Source organism: Oryctolagus cuniculus, chromosome 4 (genome assembly GCF_964237555.1).
Source record: "Oryctolagus cuniculus chromosome 4, mOryCun1.1, whole genome shotgun sequence".
Classification (NCBI taxonomy): Eukaryota; Metazoa; Chordata; class Mammalia; order Lagomorpha; family Leporidae; genus Oryctolagus; species Oryctolagus cuniculus.
Window position 1 is genome coordinate 93,888,671 of NC_091435.1, and position 22,028 is coordinate 93,910,698.

A 22,028-nucleotide genomic window follows, 5' to 3' on the forward strand; every position below is an offset into this window, starting at 1 on the left:
TATGAAACATGATGCAGTGGAGAGAGGAAACAGCCTCTGCGCTACATACTGAGGCACTGTTTTAAGTATTTACTTTTTTTTAAAAAAGATTTATTTATTATTTATTTGAAAGAGTACACAGAGAGACAAGGAGAGGCACAGAGAGAGAGAGGTCTTCCATCTGCTGGTTCACTCCCCAACTGGCTGCAATGGCCAGAACTGCACAGTTCCGAAGCCAGGAGCCAGGAACTTTTTTTGGGTCTCCCATGTGGATGCAGGGGCACAAGGACTTAGGCCATCTTCCATTGCTTTCCTAGGTTACAGCAGAGAGCTGGATCAGAAGTGGAGTAGCCGGGTCTCAAACCGGCACCCACATGGGATGCTGGCACTGCAGGCAGCAGCTTACCTGCTATGCCACAGGGCAGGCCTCTTTAAGTCTTTCTTTCTTTCTTTCTTTCTTTTTTTTTTTAAAGAGTTACAGAGAGAGGTAGAGACAGAGAAGTCTTGCATCCACTGGTTCACTCCCTAGATGGCCAGAAGGCTGGAGCTACACTGATCTGGAGCCAGGAGCTTCTTCCAGGTCTCCCATGTGGGGGCAGGGGCCCAAGCACTTGGGCCATCCTCTACTGCTTTCCCAGGCCATGGCAGGGAGCTGGATCGGAAGAGGAGCAGCCGGGACTAGAACTGGCACCCATATGGGATGCCAGCGCTTCAGGCCAGGGCTTTAACCAGCTGCGCCACAGCACCGGCCCCCTCTTTAAGTATTTTCAATGAGCTCCTTTAACCCTCACAATCCGATAAAGTGGATGTTATTGTGAGAAAAAGCATGGTAGTTGGGGTGGGCCTCCTGGCACAGTGGTTAAACCACCCCTGTGGACACCTGTATCCCGTACTGGAGTACTGGTGAGTACTGGCTACTCTGCTTCCAGACTAGCATTCCTCTGGGAGGCAACAGATGATGGCTTCCATTCGCTTGGAAGACCGGGGCCCAGTCATACTTGTAGCTGGGATTTGGGGAGTCGCCAGCAGACAGGAGATCTCTGTCTCTTCTCTGTCACTCTGCCTTTCAAGCAGATGAAAAACATATTTATTTATTTTTAAAAGGCATGATGGTTAAAAGCCCAGACTTGCTTCAGATCTTCACTTTTACAACAGGTTACTAAGGTAGGGAGAAAGCAGGCAGTCATCAGTGTGTTTGGATTACAATCCAAACCAATGGTAGGGGTTGGCTCTAGGACGGCCCCTTAGGGCCTCCAAGACGCGACTGCCATGGAGGGAGGGGTCTTGGGGCTTTTCATTCTGCCATCATCCTGTGTTTTCATGAGTGATTTTGTCCCTCCCTGAGAGCGACGGATCTGGTCCACACAGCCACCCTAAGTACTTCCCTCGTTAGAATGTTTCAATCCTTTCAGTAACAATCAATTTCCTTTGTTAAAAATGTCTTTCACTAGTCTATCTACTCAAAAGGCTGCAAAATTCAAAATGCACGATTCACTCAGGCCCGAGTTTACTGTCAACATTCTCAGCCCTCGGCTAGAATTTCGCCTTGCACTTAGTATGCGCTCAATAAATGCTTGCCCAAAGTATGAATGAACGAAAGAACTGCCGAACTGAGCCGCCAAGGGGTGTCGGCCTGGGAGTTCCAAAGTTCGGGAGGGGACAAGGGGGCGGGCAGAAGCGGTCACGTGACGGGGTGGGGCAAACCCCATGTGCTCCGGTGCGCCGGCGCTCGGCGCGGCTCCGCCCTCCGCGCTGGTCACGTGGTGGCGCCGGCTGCGCCTGCGGAGAAGCGGTGGCCGCCGAGCGGGATCTGTGCGGGGAGCCGGAAATGGTTGTGGACTACGTCTGTGCGGCTGCGTGGGGCTCGGCCGCGCGGACTGAAGGAGACTGAAGGTAAAGCCGCCATGTCCGGGCCCGACCCGGCCCCCCCACCCCCTCCCCCCGCATCCGCCGCCATCCGGGCCGGGACCGGCCACCCTGCACCGCCGCCCCGGCGCCCCGGCCCCGCGGCCCGAGCTCGGGCCCCTACCCGCCAGGGCTCGATCCCCGGCCCACGTGTGTCCGGCCTGGCCGGGCCTGGCTGCTGGGTGGGGGTGGGGGAGCGCGGGGCCGAACTATGTGGGCCCCGCGGGCTGGGAGGGCGCCGGGTTCGCCGGTCGCGAAATGCCACTCGGGCCCGACCCGGGGAGGCCCGGCGGCCCGCGGGAGCAGCACCGCGGCCCCAGGCCCGCCGCCCCCCCTTCGCGGCCAGGCCGCCGGGAAGTGACACGTTGTTCTTTGGCACTGGCCGGCGCTGCGCAGGGAGGGCGCAGGGGAGGGAGGCGGCGGCGGCGGGCAGGGAGGAGCCCCCGGCCCCGCCCGCCCTCCAGGCCGACCCTCACTTGCTTGAAACCGGCTCGCCGCCGGCCGCCAGCCGCCGCCCGCCTGGCTTTTTAAAGCCCGCCTCCCGCCCTTCCTGGCCTACACTCCTGGGGCGGCGGCAGGCCTCGCCTCTGGCCCTGCGCGGGTTGCCCCCGCGGCAAGCGTATCTTCTGCGCCCCTGGGCCAGGCCCCGAACCCGGTGTCCCCGGGTGGGGGGTGGGGACACCACGGCCGAAGCAGCTAGCTCCGTGTGTGATCCGGGAGCCTGGTGCCAGCTTGACCTGGAATTTCCGGTCTGGTTGGTCTCGGGTCCCGCGGAGCCAGGTTGATACCCCTCACCTCCCAACCCCAGGCCCTCGGATGCCCAGAACCTGTAGGCCGCACCGTGGACTTATTCTTAACCGAAGGGGTGAGTGAGGGGGCTCTTTTCAGCAGATCAGGGTGGGTGGATGGAGGTAGTGTGGATCTGACACCGTGTTGGTGGGGTGGGGACACAGCCTGAGTTTTTTCTGCTCCTTCCTCCCCTGGCACCTCCGGCGCTTCGTGTTGGACCCAGCTTCAACCCTTCCCCCACTCTGTTTGCCTTAAGCTTGGGTCCGTTCCCCTTTCCAAGCTTCACTCTTTCCCAACAGGTGCTGGGGGGACCCTGATGTGGCACCAAATGAAATGAACAAAGCTCCACAGCCCACAGGCCCCCCGCCCGCCCCATCCCCTGGACTCCCACAGGTAATTAGGGAGGAATTAGCTAGGGTGGGGGTGGGGGAGACCAGGCCGCCTCAGGAACAGGTTCTAGCCTCTGGATTTTCCCACCCCCATCTGTGTCAGGGCAAAGTGCAGCTGCCTGCTGCCAAATTGAGACAGGTCCCCTGGATGTCCCCAGGGGCTGTCATGGGGAGGGGGTGTGTGGACTGCCGAGGCTCTTGCTGCAGACCTGCCCCCCTCCCCCCCTGTTTCACCAGCGTGGGTTTCAGCCCCACCCGGGCTTCCCCTCTTGCTGAACTCTGGTCTCCCCCCTTCAGCCAGCGTTTCCCCCGGGGCAGACAGCACCGGTGGTGTTCAGTACGCCACAAGCAACACAAATGAACACGCCTTCTCAGCCCCGCCAGGTGAGGGGCTGTGGGGAGGGGAGTAGGGGGCCTGGGTGGGAGCTGTGGACGGCTTAGGGCAGTGTGGACCTGGGGTGGAAACTGGAGGCTGTGTGCTGGCCTCAGTTTCCTGGCAGTCGGTCTGTGTCCTCTCCTGTGGCTCTGCACTGTGTGCTGTTGGTTACTTATGGTGGCTGGCCCCTGGGGAAGTATGTCGTCGGCGAGGGGGGCTTAACTGGGGTCCGGATGCCTCTGAAAACTGGGGGCAGTGCTTTAGCCCCTGCTGCCCACTTTGCCTCTCCTGGTTCTTTCGCTGAGAGGTTGCCATTGCTCCAGTCCCCTTTCTTGCCTTCTTTTTGGACTATGGCAAGATAAACACTCTGGCTGGTTTCTTGCCTTCTTCTGTTACCTGAGTTCTTCCTTACTAAGTGGGAGGATTCTTGTCCCACTACTTAGATTTTTTTTTAACCCCTCATCTCCTTGGGGATAATTCTCTTCTTTCCTGTCCCCATGTGCTCTCAGGGAGGATTCAGGTCTCTGCAGGTAATACCCCTTTCCTAATCCTGGACCGTGTCCTGGTCTCACTTTCCCCTCTGCCTTAGGGTCTACAAACAGGGAGTGGGGGGTCTTCAGGGTGGGGACTTTGTGCTGGTTGGGTCCTTAGTTTGAGGCTGAGTAGTGCATGTTAGGGGCTAAATCCTGAAGAGTGTATCTGGGAACTGGGAGACTTGCATGTTAGTAATGAGTTTCTCAGGACCTTAAGTGGAGCAGTGCATGCTGGGGAGGGAGGATGTCCCTGAAAGGGCCTTAGGCATGATGCATCTGGGTGTTAGGGAGCCCCTCCAGAGGGCCAGTGTGGTGGAGGTGACATATGTATGCATGGCAGTGAGAATCAATACACACAAACGCCAAATGTTCGTCTGAGTTTGGAGGCTGTGTGTGAGTATAAGAGGCCACTTAACCATCAGTTGGTCAAGTGTGTCTTGGAAGGATTGGTCTTTATGCTCTGAACCCCACAGTACTTTCCAGACCATAGAGGCATTGTGGAGGTACTAGTTTGCTGCCCGCTTTCTCTCTCTCAGTGCCAACCTCTTTCCTCCCTCCTGACAGCACTTCTACCCTAGCCGGGCCCAGCCCCCGAGCAGTGCAGCCTCCCGAGTGCAGAGTGCAGCCCCTGCCCGCCCTGGCCCAGCTGCCCATGTCTACCCTGCTGGATCCCAAGTAATGATGATCCCTTCCCAGATCTCATACCCAGCCTCCCAGGGGGCCTACTACATCCCTGGACAGGTGAGGCTGGAGGCTTGGGAGCCATGCACCTTGTGCTGTAACCCTCGCCCCTTCCTGCCCCAACCCTCTTGCCCTGTCTCTTCGTCAGAGATGGGACTTCTGGTCATTGCCCAGAGTTGGCTTGTCCTATCTTGCCCTGCATTCTGTTTGTAGTCTGGTATGGTACTCGTAGCTTCCTCAACTCCTTCTCTTCCCTCTTCTCCCCCCCTCCCCCACCAGGGGCGTTCCACATATGTTGTCCCGACACAGCAGTACCCTGTGCAGCCAGGAGCCCCAGGCTTCTATACGGGTGCAAGCCCTACAGAGTTTGGGACCTATGGTAAGCAAGAGAGGGAGTCAGAGGTGAGAGTGCTTCCCAGGGAACTTCAAAAGTGATCTACTGATTTCTAAAGCCTAAGACCCTTCTCAGGCATGGCTTTGGGGTTAAAAATAATAGGGTTAATAGTTAGTAGGGATTGGTGCTTAATGTTTAACTGGTGTTGGTGGGGGATAAAGACTTGATTTCTGTTGCCAAGGGAGTTGGAGTCCTGCCTGTGTCAGGAACGCAAGCCCAGGCTCCAGCTTGAGGGCCTGGTGGGCTTTCCCGCGACGCTGTTTCTATGGTGGTGGGGAGGTGGGGGGCATGTGACATGGATTTGTGGCTAGTTTTCGTTTGTATTCTAGGAAAGTACTAGTCTGTTCTTTATGGCAGTGGTTTCCAAAACTTTGATCATTGACTGTGTACTTTTAAAATGTATATATGTGTGTGTTTGTATATATGTGTGCATAAGTTAAACATATAACATGACACTTGGGAAATCAAGTGTAAATCATGTATGAGGTTAAAGAATGCTCCCACTTTGGAGACCATTGCTTTAAGGAATTACTTTTTCTTTCTCTTGGGCTTAGTTCATAATGTTACTTTTTGTTTCCTTGCCCCTCTGCAAAGGGCTGGATACTGGAAGGAGACTAAGGTTGAGTGGAACAGGCTTAGCACATCTTTTTCTCATTCCTAGCCAGAGACTGAGTTTCTTTCAGATTCAGAGTGGTATGTGTGTTGCTTTGGGGGGGGGGGGGTGTATGCACAGGAGTATCTTGGAGAGTAGAACAGACCTGCGCCCTCCTGCTAGCAAGCATGTGGTGGGGAAGGAGTGCCTTCTTACAAGGCGTGTGTGTGTCAGTGTCAGGAATTCTTGTAAACGCAGTGTAGACTGGTTCCCCAGCTTTGACAGACACCTAATTCCCTGGGGGAGGAGGGCGGGGCAGGGCAGTGGGCTGGCTGTGAGTGATGAGAGGTTCTGGGGGTGGGAGGTGTTCAAGCATTAGTATATGGTTGGGTCCTGACGCTGCCACCATTCTTCTTTCTGTCCCCTCCCCCAAGCTGGTGCCTACTACCCAGCCCAAGGTGTGCAGCAGTTTCCCGCTGGTGTGGCCCCTGCGCCGGTTTTGATGAACCAGCCACCCCAGATTGCTCCCAAGAGGGAGCGAAAAACGGTGAGTGGCAGGGGAGGGCTCTGGGGAGGGTCTGGGAAGGGGCGAGTGAAGCTCAGGCACTACTGGGGCATTGTGCTTGAGGGAGCAGGAGGTTGAGGAAGGAGGTCTTTGGCCGGGAATAGGCAGACTTGGGTAGGGTGGGGAGTGGTTTCTGTGGAACACTTGGGGCCTCTTTTTTGCAACGCACCAGCTTTTGGCTTAGAAGCATCTCCTAGGGAGACCGACATGGCCGAGGGTGCAGTTCCTGGTGGTCCTGGGGTGCTGGATATTCTGGTGGCTTGCCTTGGAAGTGGTTTGTTTTCTGTGGCCCCACCCCCCACTCCCAGTCCTGGAAGCTCTTGAGGCCTCCGCCTCTGCTCAGTCCTCAGCCCTGGGCGTGGTGCCCAGAATAGGGTGCCAGGGCTGGGGAAGCCGCTGAGTCACCCTGGCTCCACCCACTGGATCTGGGCCTGCCCCCAGAGATCAGGCAGACTAGCTACAAGTGAGCTTGGATGGGTGCTTGATGGGGGTCCTGGGGCCCAGGGTGTGCAGGCACTAACTTGGGGATTGCCGGTGGGGCAGGGGTGAGAGAGGGAGGGGCATTGTGATGTACAGGCTGCTCTGTGAGGTCAAAGGTCTCTTGGGGGTGGGGGCTAGGGCAGGGACTACAAGAGCAGCTAGATGGGTTGACAGTAGAACTCATGGGGTTTCTGGCACCCACCCACCTGCTTCCAGTGGGGGGTGGAGGGTTGACCCAGAGTCTTAGGAGTGGGGCAGGGTGGAGAGGGGGCTCCTCCTGCTTCCCACTCATCCCATAGCTTTCTTTCCTCAGATCCGAATTCGAGATCCAAACCAAGGAGGGAAGGATATCACGGAGGAGATTATGTCAGGGGCCCGCACTGCCTCCACACCCACCCCTCCCCAGGTATTGTCTGCTCTTTGAGTAATACCTTGGCTGGAATGGCTGTGCTTCCCTGCACTCCTAAGTCCCTTCATCTTTTCCTCAACTAAGGGGTTGATTGCCTGCTCTCCTGGCCTTCTTGGCAGAGCTAGAGTAGAAATTGTTCTAGTAGAGAAGGGTTGTGGAAGTCTTCAGTGCAAATTTGGTAACCCTTTGTGTCCTGCAGACTGGAGGTGGTGTGGAGCCTCAGGCTAACGGGGAGACGCCCCAGGTTGCTGTCATCGTCCGGCCAGGTAAGTAGGCAGGGTGAGGCGGAGCTTTCCTGGGGAAATGGAATGTGACAGTTTAGAGTGCCGAGGTGGTGGGGGTGACTCGAGCTGGGTGCTAGATGGTGACTTAGGTTTCCAGGCAGTGGGATTGTCAGGGTCAGTTGTGTTTTAGATGAGAATGGGAAAGTAGCGTGGGTGGGGGAAGATTGGGATAAGGGTGTTAAGTGAGGAATACTTTGGCTGAGAGGAGGAATAGTAGTAGCACTGAAGGATTTACCTTTGGTTACTAATTTTTCCTTCCTGTGGTGTAGATGACCGGTCACAAGGAGCAATCATCGGGGGCCGGCCAGGGCTGCCTGGCCCAGAGCACAGCCCTTCAGAATCCCAGCCTTCATCACCTTCTCCGACTCCATCACCACCCCCGATCTTGGAACCGGGGTCTGAGCCTAATCTTGCGGTCCTCTCTCTTCCTGGGGACACTATGACATCGGGGATGATACAGATGCCCGTGGAAGAACCAGCCCCCATCTCCCGTGAAGCTGGAGAGCCATATTGCCTCTCTCCAGAGCCCACTCCTCTTGCTGAACCCATACTGGAAGTTGAAGTGACACTCAGCAAACCAGTTCCAGTGTCTGAGTTCTCTTCCAGTCCTATCCAGGTTCTCACCCCACTGGCATCTCACAAGATGGAAATTCATGAGCCTAATGGCGTGGTCCCATCTGAGGATCTGGAACCAGAGGTGGAGTCAAGCCCAGAGCTTGCTCCTCCCCCTCCTCCAGCTTGCCCCTCTGAATCCCCTGTGCCTATTGCTCCAACCACCCAACCCGAAGAACTGCTCAATGGAGCCCCCTCGCCACCAGCTGTGGACTTAAGCCCAGTCTGTGAGCCCGAGGACCAGGCCAAGGAGGATACAGCGTCTGCGACTCCCCCTGCCGTTCCCTCTGCCACTCCAGCTACAGCTCCCCCAGCTACTTCCCCTGCTCAGGAGGAAGAAGGGGAGGAAGAGGAAGAAGAGGAAGAGGGAGAAGCAGGAGAAGCTGAGAGTGAGAAGGGAGGAGAGGACCTACATCCCACAGAGAGCACCCCTGTCCCTGCCCACTTACCCCAGAATGTGGAGGCAGTAGCAGCCACCCAAGGTAAAGTGGATGGTGGAGGCGGGGCTGGCCTGGGGGCGTGGTTGCTCCTCTTGGCTGATCATCTGCCTTGTGTGCCATTGTGTCTGGTCATAGACGCCTATGATGGAACCTAAGAGCTCCAGGAAGGACTTTGTAAAGCCTGGACATAGTGATGGAAGGAGGAAATCATGTACTGGGCTGCTTTTTATTTTACCCTGGGGTTAACAGTATTCCTTAAAAATCATTCCCACCCCTCCTTTTCTTTTTTTCAATTAGTGGCAGTATCTGTGCCAAAGAGGAGACGGAAAATTAAGGAGCTCAACAAAAAGGAGGCTGTGGGAGACCTTCTAGATGCTTTCAAAGAGGTAAGGAAGCAGAAGGTCGGAGAGCGAGCACAGTCTGGGTATGAAACTGGTCATTCTGTGATCCAAACTGGGCTGTGCCCTTGTTCCAGGTGAACCCGGCAGTGCCAGAGGTGGAGAATCAGCCTCCTGCAGGCAACAATCCAACACCAGAGTCAGAGGGCAGCAGTGGGCCCTCCCGGCCTGAGGAAGCAGATGAGACCTGGGACGCAAAGGAAGACAAAATTCACAATGCTGAGAACATCCAGCCTGGGGAACAGAAGTATGAGTACAAGTCAGGTAGGCTGGAGGGGGAGGGTTGAAAAGGGCTGCAGGTGCTTACCAGCGCATCAGGAGACAAGCATATCAGTGGTTCATCCTCTCTTCTTGCAGATCAGTGGAGGCCTCTAAACCTTGAGGAGAAAAAGCGTTACGACCGTGAGTTCCTGCTTGGCTTTCAGTTCATCTTTGCCAGTATGCAGAAGCCGGAGGGGTTGCCCCATATCAGTGATGTGGTGTTGGACAAGGTTGGTGCGTTGAGGGGGAGGAGGGCAAGTGTGGGTTGGATGGAGTGGGGAGGCGCCTGAGATCCTCAGAAGTAATCAGAAGCCTTAGCCAGCTCGTGAGGCCTTCCGTCTTCTCTTCACAGGCCAATAAGACGCCACTACGGCCGCTGGATCCCTCCAGACTATCAGGCATAAATTGCGGCCCAGACTTCACCCCATCTTTTGCCAACCTTGGCCGACCAGCCCTGAGCAGCCGCGGGCCCCCAAGGGGTGGGCCAGGTGGGGAGCTGCCCCGAGGGCCGGTGAGTGGGGGCTGGCTGAAGACACAGGTGGGCAAGGGGGCAGGATGGGGACACGTCAGCGTTGGTGTCACATGTGCTGAGCAGTTGTGTGTTTTTCCCTTGTCTTCCTCCCTTGCTTAGCAGGCTGGCCTGGGTCCCCGGCGCTCTCAGCCAGGCCCCCGAAAGGAGCCCCGCAAGATCATTGCCTCAGTGATAATGACTGAAGATATAAAACTGAACAAAGCAGAGAAGGCCTGGAAACCCAGCAGCAAGCGGACGGCGGCTGATAAGGATCGAGGGGAAGAGGATGCTGATGGCAGCAAAACCCAGGTACTGGCAAGTCCTGCGTCTGGTCTCCATTCCTGCTCCACAGAGTACCGTCTGAGCTGACTTTGACCTCTGTGGCTGTCTGAACTTATCACTAGCATCTGCCAAAGTCCCTGCCCGCCTCTTCCTCTCAGCTACCCTACCCCTATTCTGAGGACCTCTCTGGACCCTTTGTGTTTGTCCCCTCTCCCCGCCAGGACCTGTTCCGCAGGGTGCGCTCCATCTTGAATAAGCTGACACCCCAGATGTTCCAGCAGCTGATGAAGCAGGTGACGCAGCTGGCCATCGACACCGAGGAGCGCCTCAAAGGGGTCATTGACCTCATCTTTGAGAAGGCCATTTCAGAACCCAACTTCTCAGTGGCCTATGCCAACATGTGCCGCTGCCTCATGGCGGTTAGTTACCAGTTTTCTCAGTTTCATGGTCCAGCTTCCCAGCTTTTTGGTTCTCCAGCCTGTGCTTTGGATGGCAGCTTGGGGGTGGGGGCGGCAAAGCTGAGGTCAGAGGTCTTCTTGGGGGAATCTCCTTGCCCTGGGCTAGTCTGAGTGTGACGTTCTCTTTGACATACAGCTGAAAGTGCCCACTACAGAAAAGCCAACAGTGACTGTGAACTTCCGGAAACTGTTGTTGAATCGGTGTCAGAAGGAATTTGAGAAGGACAAGGATGATGATGAGGTTTTTGAAAAAAAGCAAAAGGAGATGGATGAAGCTGCTACGGTAAGAAAAAGCCCACCTGAAGTTTGTAGCCCACTCACTGCCTTCCCTTCCCCCAGCTGCTCCTCGGCTGTAGAACTGTGATGAGGCTAAGTCAGGTGGGGACAGTGGTGTGTTGGGAGTTTCTCTGCCTCAGGACATCATGCTTACTGCTAGATGGATATTGAGATAGCAGAGGAGAAAAGTTTTAGTTGAGTAACTGGGCATCTTTGACGCGATCCCTGTCCCATGACTGACAGGCAGAGGAGCGGGGACGCCTGAAGGAAGAGCTGGAAGAGGCTCGGGACATAGCCCGGCGGCGCTCCTTAGGAAATATCAAGTTTATTGGCGAGTTGTTCAAGCTGAAGATGTTAACAGAGGCAATAATGCACGACTGTGTGGTCAAACTACTTAAGAACCATGATGAAGAGTCTCTGGAATGCCTATGCCGTCTGCTCACTACCATTGGCAAAGACCTGGATTTTGAAAAAGCCAAGGTAAGGATTCTGGGCTGTGGGCAGGGTGGGGCTGAAGCCCACTGTTGCCTTGTTTGGCTGGTGAGTCTGGGCTGCTGAGGGCTGGTAACTAGATGTGAGATGCTGAAAGTTCCTGAGCTGATTGCTTTTGCTTCTTCCTAGCCCCGAATGGATCAGTATTTCAACCAGATGGAAAAAATCATTAAAGAAAAGAAGACTTCATCCCGAATCCGCTTTATGCTGCAGGACGTACTAGATCTCCGACAGGTGTGTGTCCCCTCCTCCACTTCCCGACGCTGCCTTGTCTGGCCCCTTCACCTCCCTCCCCCCGATGATTGCGACTGGCTTCCTGTCCCTGCAGAGCAATTGGGTGCCACGGCGAGGGGATCAGGGTCCCAAGACCATTGACCAGATCCACAAGGAGGCTGAAATGGAGGAGCATAGGGAACACATCAAAGTGCAGCAGCTCATGGCCAAGGGCAGTGACAAGCGTCGGGGTGGCCCTCCCGGCCCACCCATCAGTGAGTTTGAGGCTGGGGTTGAGGAGGGGGCAGTGAAGGAACCAAATCGTGCTTTCCGTTGATGACTTTCTGATAGTGCCACGTGTCTGGGCCACTGAGTCCTCATGATGGAACTGAGGATCTGAGGAAGAGAAGTTGGGGATTCCTGAGGGGGTGGGGCTGTTGGAATTTACTTGTGATTCCAGTATGCCCCTCTTTGTCCCAGGCCGTGGCCTTCCACTTGTGGACGATGGTGGCTGGAATACAGTCCCCATCAGCAAAGGCAGCCGTCCCATTGACACCTCACGACTCACCAAGATCACGAAGGTAGGGATGTGTGCTGGATGGGTGATGCAAGTGAGCCAGAGTATGAAGAGGGATTGAGCAGGTGTTCAGCTTGGGTTTGGATCTTGGTCCCCTTTTTTTTTTTTTTTTTTTTTTGACAGGCAGAGTGGACAGTGAGAGAGAGACAGAGAGAGAAAGGTCTTCCTTTTGCCGTTGGTTCACCCTCCAATGGCCGCCGCTGCAGCCGGCGCACCGTGCTGATCGATGGCAGGAGCCAGGATCCAGGTGCTTTTCCTGGTCTCCCATGGGGTGCAGGGCCCAAGCACCTGGGCCATCCTCCACTGCACTCCCTGGCCATAGCAGAGAGCTGGCCTGGAAGAGGGGCAACCGGGACAGAATCCGGTGCCCCGACCGGGACTAGAACCCGGTGTGCCGGCGCCGCAAGGTGGAGGATTAGCCTATTGAGCCACGGCGCCGGCTCTTGGTCCCCTTTTTTAAAGTTAGGAAGGTGACAATGTAGTCTTCCTTTTAAAATAACTGGTTAGAATGCTGGAGCCAGGACTGTGAGCTCTGGGAGATGTATTCCCATTGGTCTGGCCAGGCGCCAGCAAAGTGACAAGCATGCCAGATCTAGCTTATTGCCTGCTTCTGTGCATCCCGTGAGCTGAGAATGGTTTTTATGTTTTAAATGGTGGAGGAAAATCAGAAGATGGCGTGATAATGTGAAAGTAACGTAAATCTTAAAATTTTACTGTCTGTAGACAGTGTATTGGAATGTAGTTGCATTCATTCCTTTAAGTGTCATCTGTAGCTACAAGCATGCTACAGTGGCAGAATTGGGTGGTTGCAGTAGAGACTTGGAAGCCTAAATCTTTACTGGCTGGCCTTTTCACAGAAAAGGTTTGCCTAATCACTGGTCTGGGCCATTTACTACCTGTGTGACCGTGTGTGGTAGTGCTGATCAGAGGCTTTGGCCAGGCCAGACCCATGGCTCTCTGCTCCCTTTCTTTCCTCAGCCTGGCTCTATCGATTCTAACAACCAGCTCTTTGCACCTGGAGGGCGCCTGAGCTGGGGCAAAGGCAGCAGCGGAGGCTCAGGAGCCAAGCCCTCAGACGCAGGTATGGAGGCCGCCGTGTGGAACTGGGTGGTTGCAGTCTGTGCTCCCTTGAAGGCAGAGCCTTGCCTAGAGTTTCAGGATCATCCAGAAGATGATGTATGTGGTTCCAAAGATGGCTCCTTTATCCTGGCCCTGGGACCACGTGTCCTAAATGACAAGTAGGGGAGATAAAGGAAGAAACGGGAAGAGAGCTTAATTAGGGTTTTCGGTCTCCCTAGCATCGGAAGTTTCTCGTCCAGCTACCAGTACCTTGAATCGCTTTTCAGCCCTTCAACAAGCAGTACCCACAGAAAGCACGGATAACAGACGAGTGGTACAGAGGTGAGATTTCGTACGTGTCATCTTCACACAGAGTGTGGCAGCTGGGTTTCACTTGTTGCTGTAGGATGGGAACTTCTACTTGCAGTACCTGGGTCCCCTGGCTGAGATTGAGGCATATTCCTGATGCCACGAATGCATGTTGTCAGCGAATGCCTGGGCAATACGCGTGAGGAATGGCTTGCCTGTCTTTCTTCCAGGAGTAGCTTGAGTCGGGAACGAGGTGAGAAAGCTGGGGACCGAGGAGACCGCCTAGAGCGGAGTGAACGGGGAGGTGACCGAGGGGACCGGCTGGACCGCGCACGGACACCGGCCACCAAGCGGAGCTTCAGCAAGGAAGTGGAGGAACGGAGTCGAGAACGGCCCTCCCAGCCCGAGGGACTGCGCAAGGCAGCTAGCCTCACAGAGGATCGGGACCGAGGGCGGGATGCGGGTGAGAGGCCGGGAGAGGAGTGGTGGGGGAGGCTGTTGGCTGGTTTGGGACAACCTGGCCTGCAAATCTCTTGAGAGCTCCAGACTGTGTGTTAGAGAGCCTGAAAGTGAAGAGTATCTTTGATCTGTGTTTTCTTGCTACAGCAAAGCGGGAAGCCGCCCTGCCCCCTGTGAGCTCGCCGAAGGCTGCACTCTCTGAAGAGGAGCTGGAGAAGAAATCCAAGGCCATCATTGAGGAATACCTCCATCTCAACGACATGAAGGTAGGCAGTACGGGGTGGGGAGAGGTCTGAGGGGTTGCCGATTGAGCGGGTAGCCACGTTAGGCATGGAGGTGCCGCCTACTGACCAGACCGTGACCTTGTTCTCTCCCATGCCCTGTGCTCCTCAGGAGGCGGTGCAGTGTGTCCAGGAACTGGCCTCACCCTCTCTACTCTTCATCTTTGTGCGACATGGCATTGAGTCCACACTGGAGCGCAGTGCCATTGCTCGTGAGCGTATGGGGCAGCTGCTGCACCAGCTACTCTGTGCTGGCCACCTCTCCACTGCTCAGTACTACCAAGGGTATGGCTGATTTCCATGGCCCTCCTCCATTCACATACCTACAAATTTCCTGTCTCCTATGTGGGATCCGACGAACCCTGTATCGGAGTGGAAGCTCCCCAGCATCTTGGTGAACAGTAATTTAGGAGTGGTAAGGGGCAATGAGCCATCTAAGACAAGAAGGTGGTCTTAGCTTGAGGTAGTTGCCCCTGTCTAAAAAGTGTTCTTGGGGCTCTGCATTTGGTTCTTGCTATATTTTTCCTGGCTTGTCTCCCTGGAATGATGACTTGGAATTACCTTTGCAGGCTGTATGAGATCCTAGAATTGGCTGAGGACATGGAAATTGACATACCCCATGTGTGGCTCTACCTAGCGGAACTAGTAACACCCATTATGCAGGAAGGTGGTGTGCCCATGGGGGAGCTGTTCAGGTAAGCCCCCTCTTGGAATTGGGGGGAGGTAGAAACTGGTAGAAAGGGGTTGGGTGATGGAACAGCTGGGGATGTCTGGATGTGGAAGCTGGCAACGTTGGGCTTTTCTCTTTTCCTAGGGAGATTACAAAGCATTTGAGACCTTTGGGCAAAGCTGCTTCCCTGTTGCTGGAGATCCTGCGACTCCTGTGCAAAAGCATGGTGAGTGAGGCCTTTCGGAGGCTGTGTTCAGAACGCCTCAGATGTGGTTTGGCTGCTTGTGGTGGTCCTGAAGCATCCATGTTCCTTTGGGATGGAGTAATGGTGACAGCAGGACCATGCTCATAGCTGAAAGAGGAAATGTTGGGTGGGCAGTGACCTCAGACACTTGCTGCCATGAGTTCTGGCCAAAGCTGGAGAAAGAGTGGCAGTGTAGAACATAGGCCTGCGACCGACTCATTGATTGTTCTCACGCACTCAGTTAGCATTTCTTTGAATATTTACCATGTACTTAACATTGGGATACAGCAGGGGCTAGGAAACAAGTTGGTAAAGAAAATAAGAAATGGTAGCCTAGGAGTGGGGTAGCCATTTGGCCTAGTGGTTAAAAATGCTTATGTCCCATCCTGAGTGTCTGGACTTGATTCCCAGCTCTCCCGGTTCCAGTTTGTTGCTAATGCAGACCCCAAGTGGTACTGGTGATGGCTCAGTTAATTCGGTTTATGCCATCCACTTGGGAAACATGGGTTGTGGTCCCAGCTCTTGATTGGCCTCTATCTGGCTCCAGCTGTTAGGGGCATTTGGGGAGTGAACCAGTGGATGGGAGCATTCTCTATTTTTCAAGTAAATTTTGTTTTAAAACACCAGTGTGAAGTAAGTTGAAACGGAATGTCTCAAGTACTGTGAGGTTGCTCACCAGCATTTGCAGTGTTCATGCAAGAAGGCTTTCTTTGAAGGGCACTGAAGTTGCTTTATGAAAGTTGATTGGTGAGTGTAAAGGTGGCAAGATGGGGAAAGGCTGTTTGGGTGTGGTTGTGAGAAACTGGAACATGCAGTTTCAAAACAATATACCTCTCTGGTACCTGCAGGAAAGAGACTGGGTTAAAAGGACTTATTCTCTCAGTGTCAGATGGTCCTTTTAGGTAGGTAAACATACGTACCAGGACAGTTTCTGTTCATAAAATAAGCATATTATACTCTTTCTGTACCTACGGTCCTTAATTTATGAGGGTTTCAATTTAGGATTTTTCAGCTTTGTGATAGGTTTTTCAAGGTATCGAGTGCATTTTCAGTTTAGGGTATTTTTGACTTAGAATGTTCTTTTTTTTTTTTTTTTTTTTTTTAGAATGTACTTATTTGAAAGGCAGAGTTACAAGAGGCAGGGAGAGAGAAAGAGGTCTTCCATCCAATGGTTCACTCCCCAGATGGCCACAGTGGCCGGAGCTGGGACGATCTGAAGCCAGGAGCTTCCTCTGGGTCTCCTACGCAGGTGCAGGGTTCCAAGTACTTGGGCCATCTTCTGCTGCTTTCTCAGGCCATAGCAGAGAGCTGGATTGGAAGTGGAGCAGCCGGGACTCAAACCGGCACCCATATGGGAGGCACTGCAGGCAGTGGCTTTACCTGCTACGCCACAGCGCTGACCCCAGGTTGGTTGCTTTGTTTTGAAACGTAGCCCCATTGTAAGTCAAGAAGCATATGTCATTGATCTAAGGTGCTGTGGATTGGAAGATTTCTTACTGATGCATTGCTAAGAAAAAAGACTCATGGTCTTATTTTTAAAATGTAGTAGTGTATCAGCTGTGATGTGTCTTACTTACAGTGTTTAAAATATGAAGAAATCATTTAAAATAGAATCATGAAATTTTGTTTTAAATATTTTACTTAATTATTTTGGAGGTAGAGTTAGAGACAGTGAGAGGGAGAGACAGAGAGAAAGGTTTTCCTTTTGTTGGTTCACTCCCCAAATGGCCAATACGTCCGGAGCTGCGCCAATCCGAAACCAGGAGCCAGGTGCTTCTTCCCGGTCTCCCATGTGGGTGCAGGGGCCCAAGCACTTGGGCTATCTTATACTGCTTTACCAGGCCACAGAAAAGAGCTAGATTGGAAGAGAAGCAGCTGGGACTAGAATGGGCGCCCATATGGGATGCTGCCGCAACAGGCGGAGGATTAACCTACTGTGCCACAGCGTCGGCCCCATGAAATTAACAGCTAATATCATCACTCTGCGTATTTTTTGTTATAAAAGTGATACCGGCCGGCGCTGCGGCTCACTAGGCTAATCCTCCGCCTAGCGGCGCCGGCGCACCGGGTTCTAGTCCCGGTCGGGGCGCCGGATTCTGTCCCAGTTGCCCCTCTTCCAGGCCAGCCCTCTGCTGTGGCCAGGGAGTGCAGTGGAGGATGGCCCAGGTGCTTGGGCCCTGCACCCCATGGGAGACCAGGAGAAGCACCTGGCTCCTGCCATTGGATCAGCGCGGTGCGCCGGCCGCAGCGCCCATTGGAGGGTGAACCAACGGCAAAAGGAAGACCTTTCTCTCTGTCTCTCTCTCTCACTGTCCACTCTGCCTGTCAAAAAAAAAAAAAAAAAAAGTGATACCTGTGGGGTCTCTTGCTCCTTAAAGAAAATGGGCTCAGGCTGCTATTTAAGATTTACTTATTTATTTTAAAGAGTTACACACACACGTGCGCGCACATGGAGAGAGAGGGAGGGAAGGAAGGAGGAAGGGAAGGATCTCTTCATCTGCTGGTTCACTCCCCAAAAAGCCACAATAGCCAGGCTAAAGCCGGGAGCCCGTACCTCCATCCTGGTTTCTCACGTGGCTGGCAGAGTCCCAGGTACTTGGACCATCATTCACTGCTTTTCTAGCCTCATTTGTAGGGAACTGGAAGGGAAGCTGAGTGGCCAGGACTTGAACCAGTGCTCTGGGATGGGATGCTGTCATTGCAAGCACGGCTTAACCCACGAGTGCCACAGGGCCAGCCCTGCATTACTGTTTTTGTGGGAATTTCTGGTTTGTGTTGTGGGGGTGAGGGTGTATCTGCTTTTGAGACTTTCTGGTGACGTTGGAAGACTAGGAGGGAGGAGGGTATTTGCATTTGCTTGTTCACGGTTTTGAGGGCCTTTCCCTCATCCTACTGGCAGTACTGTGGTAGACGAGTTCCTGTTTATCTGTGTGGGTATCTGATGTCTGCCCTGCACTGGACTTCAGGGCGTGGAAGGGTTGTGTCTATGGGGTACCTCTGCCGTCCTTAGCTTCCAGCAGGTACCTAGTGGGCTTTCAGTGAGTACCTGCTGGATGATTGTTGTGGAGCTGTTTGGTCCTTGGAGAGACGGGGTGGCTGAACTGGTCTTGTATTTTTCCAGGGCCCCAAAAAAGTGGGCATATTGTGGCGTGAGGCTGGGCTCAGCTGGAAAGAATTTCTGCCTGAAGGCCAGGATGTCGGTGCATTCATCACTGAACAGGTTTGGGGCTGGAGTTAGGTTAATTTTAGCTTCTGGGCCTGGCCAGTCTTCTCCCTCTGCCTTCATCTCTCAGGTGGCACAGGGGACCTGTTGACTGGGTCTTTTTGATTGCAGAAGGTGGAGTATACCCTGGGAGAGGAGTCCGAAGCCCCTGGCCAGAGGGCACTGTCCTCTGAGGAGCTGAGCAGGCAGCTGGAGAAGCTGCTGAAGGAGGGCAGCAGTAACCAGCGAGTGTTCGACTGGATAGAGGTGTGAGGTGGGGGGATGAGCGGGAGGGTTTTCTTAGAGTGAAGTTTGGGGGTGCAGGAGTGGACCTTGGGCCTGATTTTCAACCTGTGGACCATGTGTCTCTTGTGCAGGCCAACCTGAGTGAGCAGCAGATAGCATCCAACACATTAGTTCGAGCCCTCATGACGGCTGTCTGCTATTCGGCAATTATCTGTAAGAGGAGCCAGGGAGGTGGTGGGAGCAGGGTGAGGGGTTCAGCCTTTGCCTCCTAGGTCTGAAACAGCTTATGAACTATTATTTCACTTGCCCCTGTCTTCTTTCCTGCAGTTGAGACTCCCCTCCGCGTGGATGTCGCAGTGCTGAAAGCGCGAGCGAAACTGCTACAGAAATACCTGTGTGATGAGCAGAAGGAGCTGCAAGCACTCTATGCCCTCCAGGCCCTTGTAGTGACCTTAGAACAGCCCGCCAGTAAGAGCCAGGCCTCGGGGATGGGGGTGGGCTGGAGGGACCACTGGAGAGCAGAGAGTAGTCAGGGAAGGGTCTCAGTCCGCGAAAGGCTGATAGTGCCCTGATGGTTTGGTGCCTTCTCCCTAACTTTATTTCTCTGTCTACAAATGGAGGAAGTTGGACTTAGCCTTGAAGGTTAATGGACTGACTGCTTTGTGCTTAGTATCTGTTAGATAGCAGCAGTAAAGGTGAGAACATGATAGCATCTGTCAGGGGCTGCCATGTGCCATGGCTGTCTGGCACAGGGCCGGAGGCTCAGCTTGCCTGCCTCATTTAGTTGTCACCATGGTTGTTTAGGGTAGATGGTGTTACCCCTGTTTTCTGTATTGAGAGGCTGAATCTTGGTTACATGGGTGAGGTTATGCACTTGAGTAATAGCTGTGTGTTATCAGGGCATTGGGGTGCTCACAGCGACTAGGCCAGCTGCAGGTCTCGTGCTGACGGGGAGTGATGAGGTGGGGGTGCTGTCTGCAAGCACACTAGTCTCAGGAGTGGTGACTAGGAAATTGGCCAAGTGACCAGTGGGAAGTAGGGAGGGAGCTTTTAAGCAAACGCAGGATGGGGCTGGAGAGAGACAGGGCCCGTGTTGTGTAGGACTGCTATCTTGATCATCCTGCCACAGTGAGAAGAAGGGTTTGGGGTGGTATAAGTGAATGTGGCAGGACTGGCACTGGTGGCTCAGCCTGGCTGGTGACAGTAGAGGTGAGGGAGGAGCGGTGGGCAGAGTTAAATAACTCTGGAAGTGAGGTTAGCAGCTCTTGGTCACACCAGCCTGGGGAGGGGGCCGTGAGAGACTGGGAGTCATGAAGGACTCTCAGGATGGCTTCAGCAGGTGAGACAATGGTGTGGTGCTGGGATCGGGAACACTGGAACAAGTTGTCAGCGCTCGCTGTGTGAGAAGAGCCAAGATGTCAGTAGCTGGGTGTCGGTCCATCTGGGAAGAGGAAGAGGGCAGGGCAGGGGGCAGCTCTGAGTTGCTCTTAGAGGTTTAGGTGTGCAAGGCCTAGGAGGAAGGAATGGGGTTGTCTGAGGAAGTGGTGAGGCCTGGGGATAGGATCCTGTGGAGGTGGTGCACACACAGGTAGAGATCAGAGGAAGGCTGAGCCCTGTGAACAAAGTGGAAGTCCCAGATGCGCCTAAAGTTCATAGGGACATGACTGAAAATTAAGGGGCTCTGGGATCTAAAATCGGGGTGACCACCACAGCAGAAACTATTTGGTGGGGTCGGGGGAGGGCTCTGGATTGGAAAGGATTGAGAAATACTTGAGTAAAACAAGAAGAATGGAAAACAGCAAGTATAGACAATCTTCTTGAGTGTTATGAGACAGAGTCTTTGTTTGGTTAGAGGGCTGGGTGGACATTGATTGTATAGGATCCACAAGGTGGTGTGCCTGGGATTGGGAGTGCCACTGTGGGGCAAGTGGAAGATGAGCCATTCTTCTGGGATCAGAGTCTGGGCCGGGGTGGGGCTGGGGTGAGTGGCGGGGGCCCAGCTGTGTGCATTGGAGGGGGAGAGTGCCCTCGTGGAGTCCTGACTCGGTCAGGGACTTGGCAGGTCTGACTGTAGTTCTGTGCTGTTTCACTTCGCTTACTCTACTGCCCTCTGGTTTTAGGAATGTGCAGTTTGGTTTAGGAAGACTGGTAGTTCATTGTGGGGACTCGGGTAGGTTGTGTTCAGGGGATAAGACAAGTGCTTGGGAAAGGCTGCCTCGCAGCGAGGTGGTGAACAGTGACGCAGAGTGTCCGGTTGAGTCTTGAAGAATTCCAGGAAGGTGACGAGAGAGGATGGTCCTGGCAAGGGGGGTAGCACCTGCAGATGCGTCCAGGGCTAGAGAAGGGTATATGGGAACAAAGAATTGGGACCAAGAGTTTTTGTTGAGATGTTTGGGGCTCAGTGAATGTTCTAGATTATACCCTCAACATTTATGACTTGGATTCCCCAAAATCAGGAGCATCAATTCTGTGCATTTTTCCCCATTAAAGATATCTTGAGTGGAGAAATTAGAAGCTGCCAAGGTGAGGCTAGGCGAGTTCATGTTTTTTTTTTTTCCAATGGCTGAGTGACTCATTCCTGCACACCAATCTCTTCGACCATGAGATTAACGTCCTGTCAGACCTAGTCACTCTGGACTGGTCAGACACAAATGACAGGCTGGTGGGTGAGGGTCTTGTTTTAACCCTGGAGCTTGGGAGGGACCCTGGGGGCAGGCCGATGTGGCTGTGACCATGTGACTCTTAACTGCTGTCCTGCCTGCTTTCAGACCTGCTTCGGATGTTCTTTGATGCCCTGTATGACGAAGACGTGGTGAAGGAGGAAGCGTTCTACAGCTGGGAGAGTAGCAAGGATCCTGCTGAGCAGCAGGGCAAGGGCGTGGCCCTTAAATCTGTCACAGCCTTCTTCAAGTGGCTTCGTGAGGCGGAGGAGGAGGAATCCGACCACAACTGAGGGCGGGTGGGGCCGGGGACTTGGAGCCCCATGGACACGCGGATGGCTCTGCCCGCTGCCTGGACTGCAGGGGGGCGGCAGCGGTGGCAGCAGTGGCAGTGGGTGCCTGTAGTGCGATGTGTCTGAGCTAATAAAGTGGCTGAAGAGGCAGGATGGCTTGGGGCTGCCTGGGGCCCCCCTCCAGGATGCTGCCAGGAGGTGTCCCTCTCCTCCCCCTGGGGCACAGAGATATATTATATATAAAGTCTTGAAATTTGGTGTGTCTTGGGGGGGGGCCACCACCGCCTGCCCCTGGGGTCCTTTTTTATTTTCTGAAAATCACTCTTGGGACTGCCGTCCTCGCTGCTGGGGGCATATGCCCCAGCCCCTGCACCACCCCTGCTGCTGCCTGGGCAGGGGGAGGGGGGGCACGGTGCCTGTAATTATTAAACATGAATTCAATTAAGCTCACTGCCTCTCTGCTTTATGGCCTTCTCCCTCTGGAGAAGGGGTATGGATACGTGGGCATCCCCCCCTTTCCAGAGCTGGCACTGTAGCACTGTTCCCTCTAACCTGGCACCCCTCCTTCTCTTCCCCTGTCCATGATCGTGGGGATTTTGGGAGCCACTTTTCTGGAAGGTGGGAACCTCAGGTATGCACAATGGGGTGGCCCCTTGGTCAGGAGCGGAGTTGGCAGACAGCTGTGAAGTAATTGACATTCTTGGGGTGT

At 54.2% G+C, this 22,028-nt stretch overlaps 1 protein-coding gene and 1 non-coding gene across 26 annotated transcripts; both read left to right on the top strand.

The window, feature by feature from the left end:
* The first annotated feature begins 1,648 nt into the window (after window positions 1-1,648).
* EIF4G1 (eukaryotic translation initiation factor 4 gamma 1) lies at window positions 1,649-21,764 on the top strand. 25 transcript variants are annotated; one of them, XM_008266186.4, is made up of 34 exons: window positions 1,734-1,872; window positions 2,693-2,749; window positions 2,973-3,066; window positions 3,360-3,446; window positions 3,948-3,968; window positions 4,536-4,712; window positions 4,932-5,031; window positions 6,073-6,185; window positions 6,997-7,089; window positions 7,292-7,358; window positions 7,646-8,470; window positions 8,726-8,814; window positions 8,904-9,090; window positions 9,184-9,317; window positions 9,440-9,598; window positions 9,719-9,907; window positions 10,102-10,299; window positions 10,475-10,621; window positions 10,858-11,094; window positions 11,236-11,340; window positions 11,435-11,594; window positions 11,800-11,900; window positions 12,875-12,977; window positions 13,195-13,297; window positions 13,495-13,727; window positions 13,871-13,989; window positions 14,117-14,289; window positions 14,574-14,699; window positions 14,819-14,900; window positions 18,040-18,138; window positions 18,253-18,387; window positions 18,498-18,579; window positions 18,694-18,834; window positions 21,135-21,764. In XM_008266186.4, exons 3-34 carry the CDS (start codon window positions 3,007-3,009, stop codon window positions 21,317-21,319), a joined length of 4,830 nt encoding a protein of 1,609 aa, XP_008264408.1. In that variant the 5' UTR covers window positions 1,734-1,872; window positions 2,693-2,749; window positions 2,973-3,006; the 3' UTR covers window positions 21,320-21,764. The 25 variants fall into 25 exon arrangements, with proteins under 25 accessions (XP_069927750.1, XP_069927753.1, XP_069927755.1 ...); XM_017346644.3 differs by having other exon boundaries at window positions 9,722-9,907; XM_070071648.1 differs by having other exon boundaries at window positions 1,769-1,872; window positions 2,665-2,749.
* Window positions 11,648-11,723, top strand: LOC127483091 (small nucleolar RNA SNORD66). The gene has a single exon (XR_007909055.1). It is a non-coding gene; the product is annotated as a small nucleolar RNA SNORD66 (small nucleolar RNA).
* Window positions 21,765-22,028: the final 264 nt, after the last annotated feature.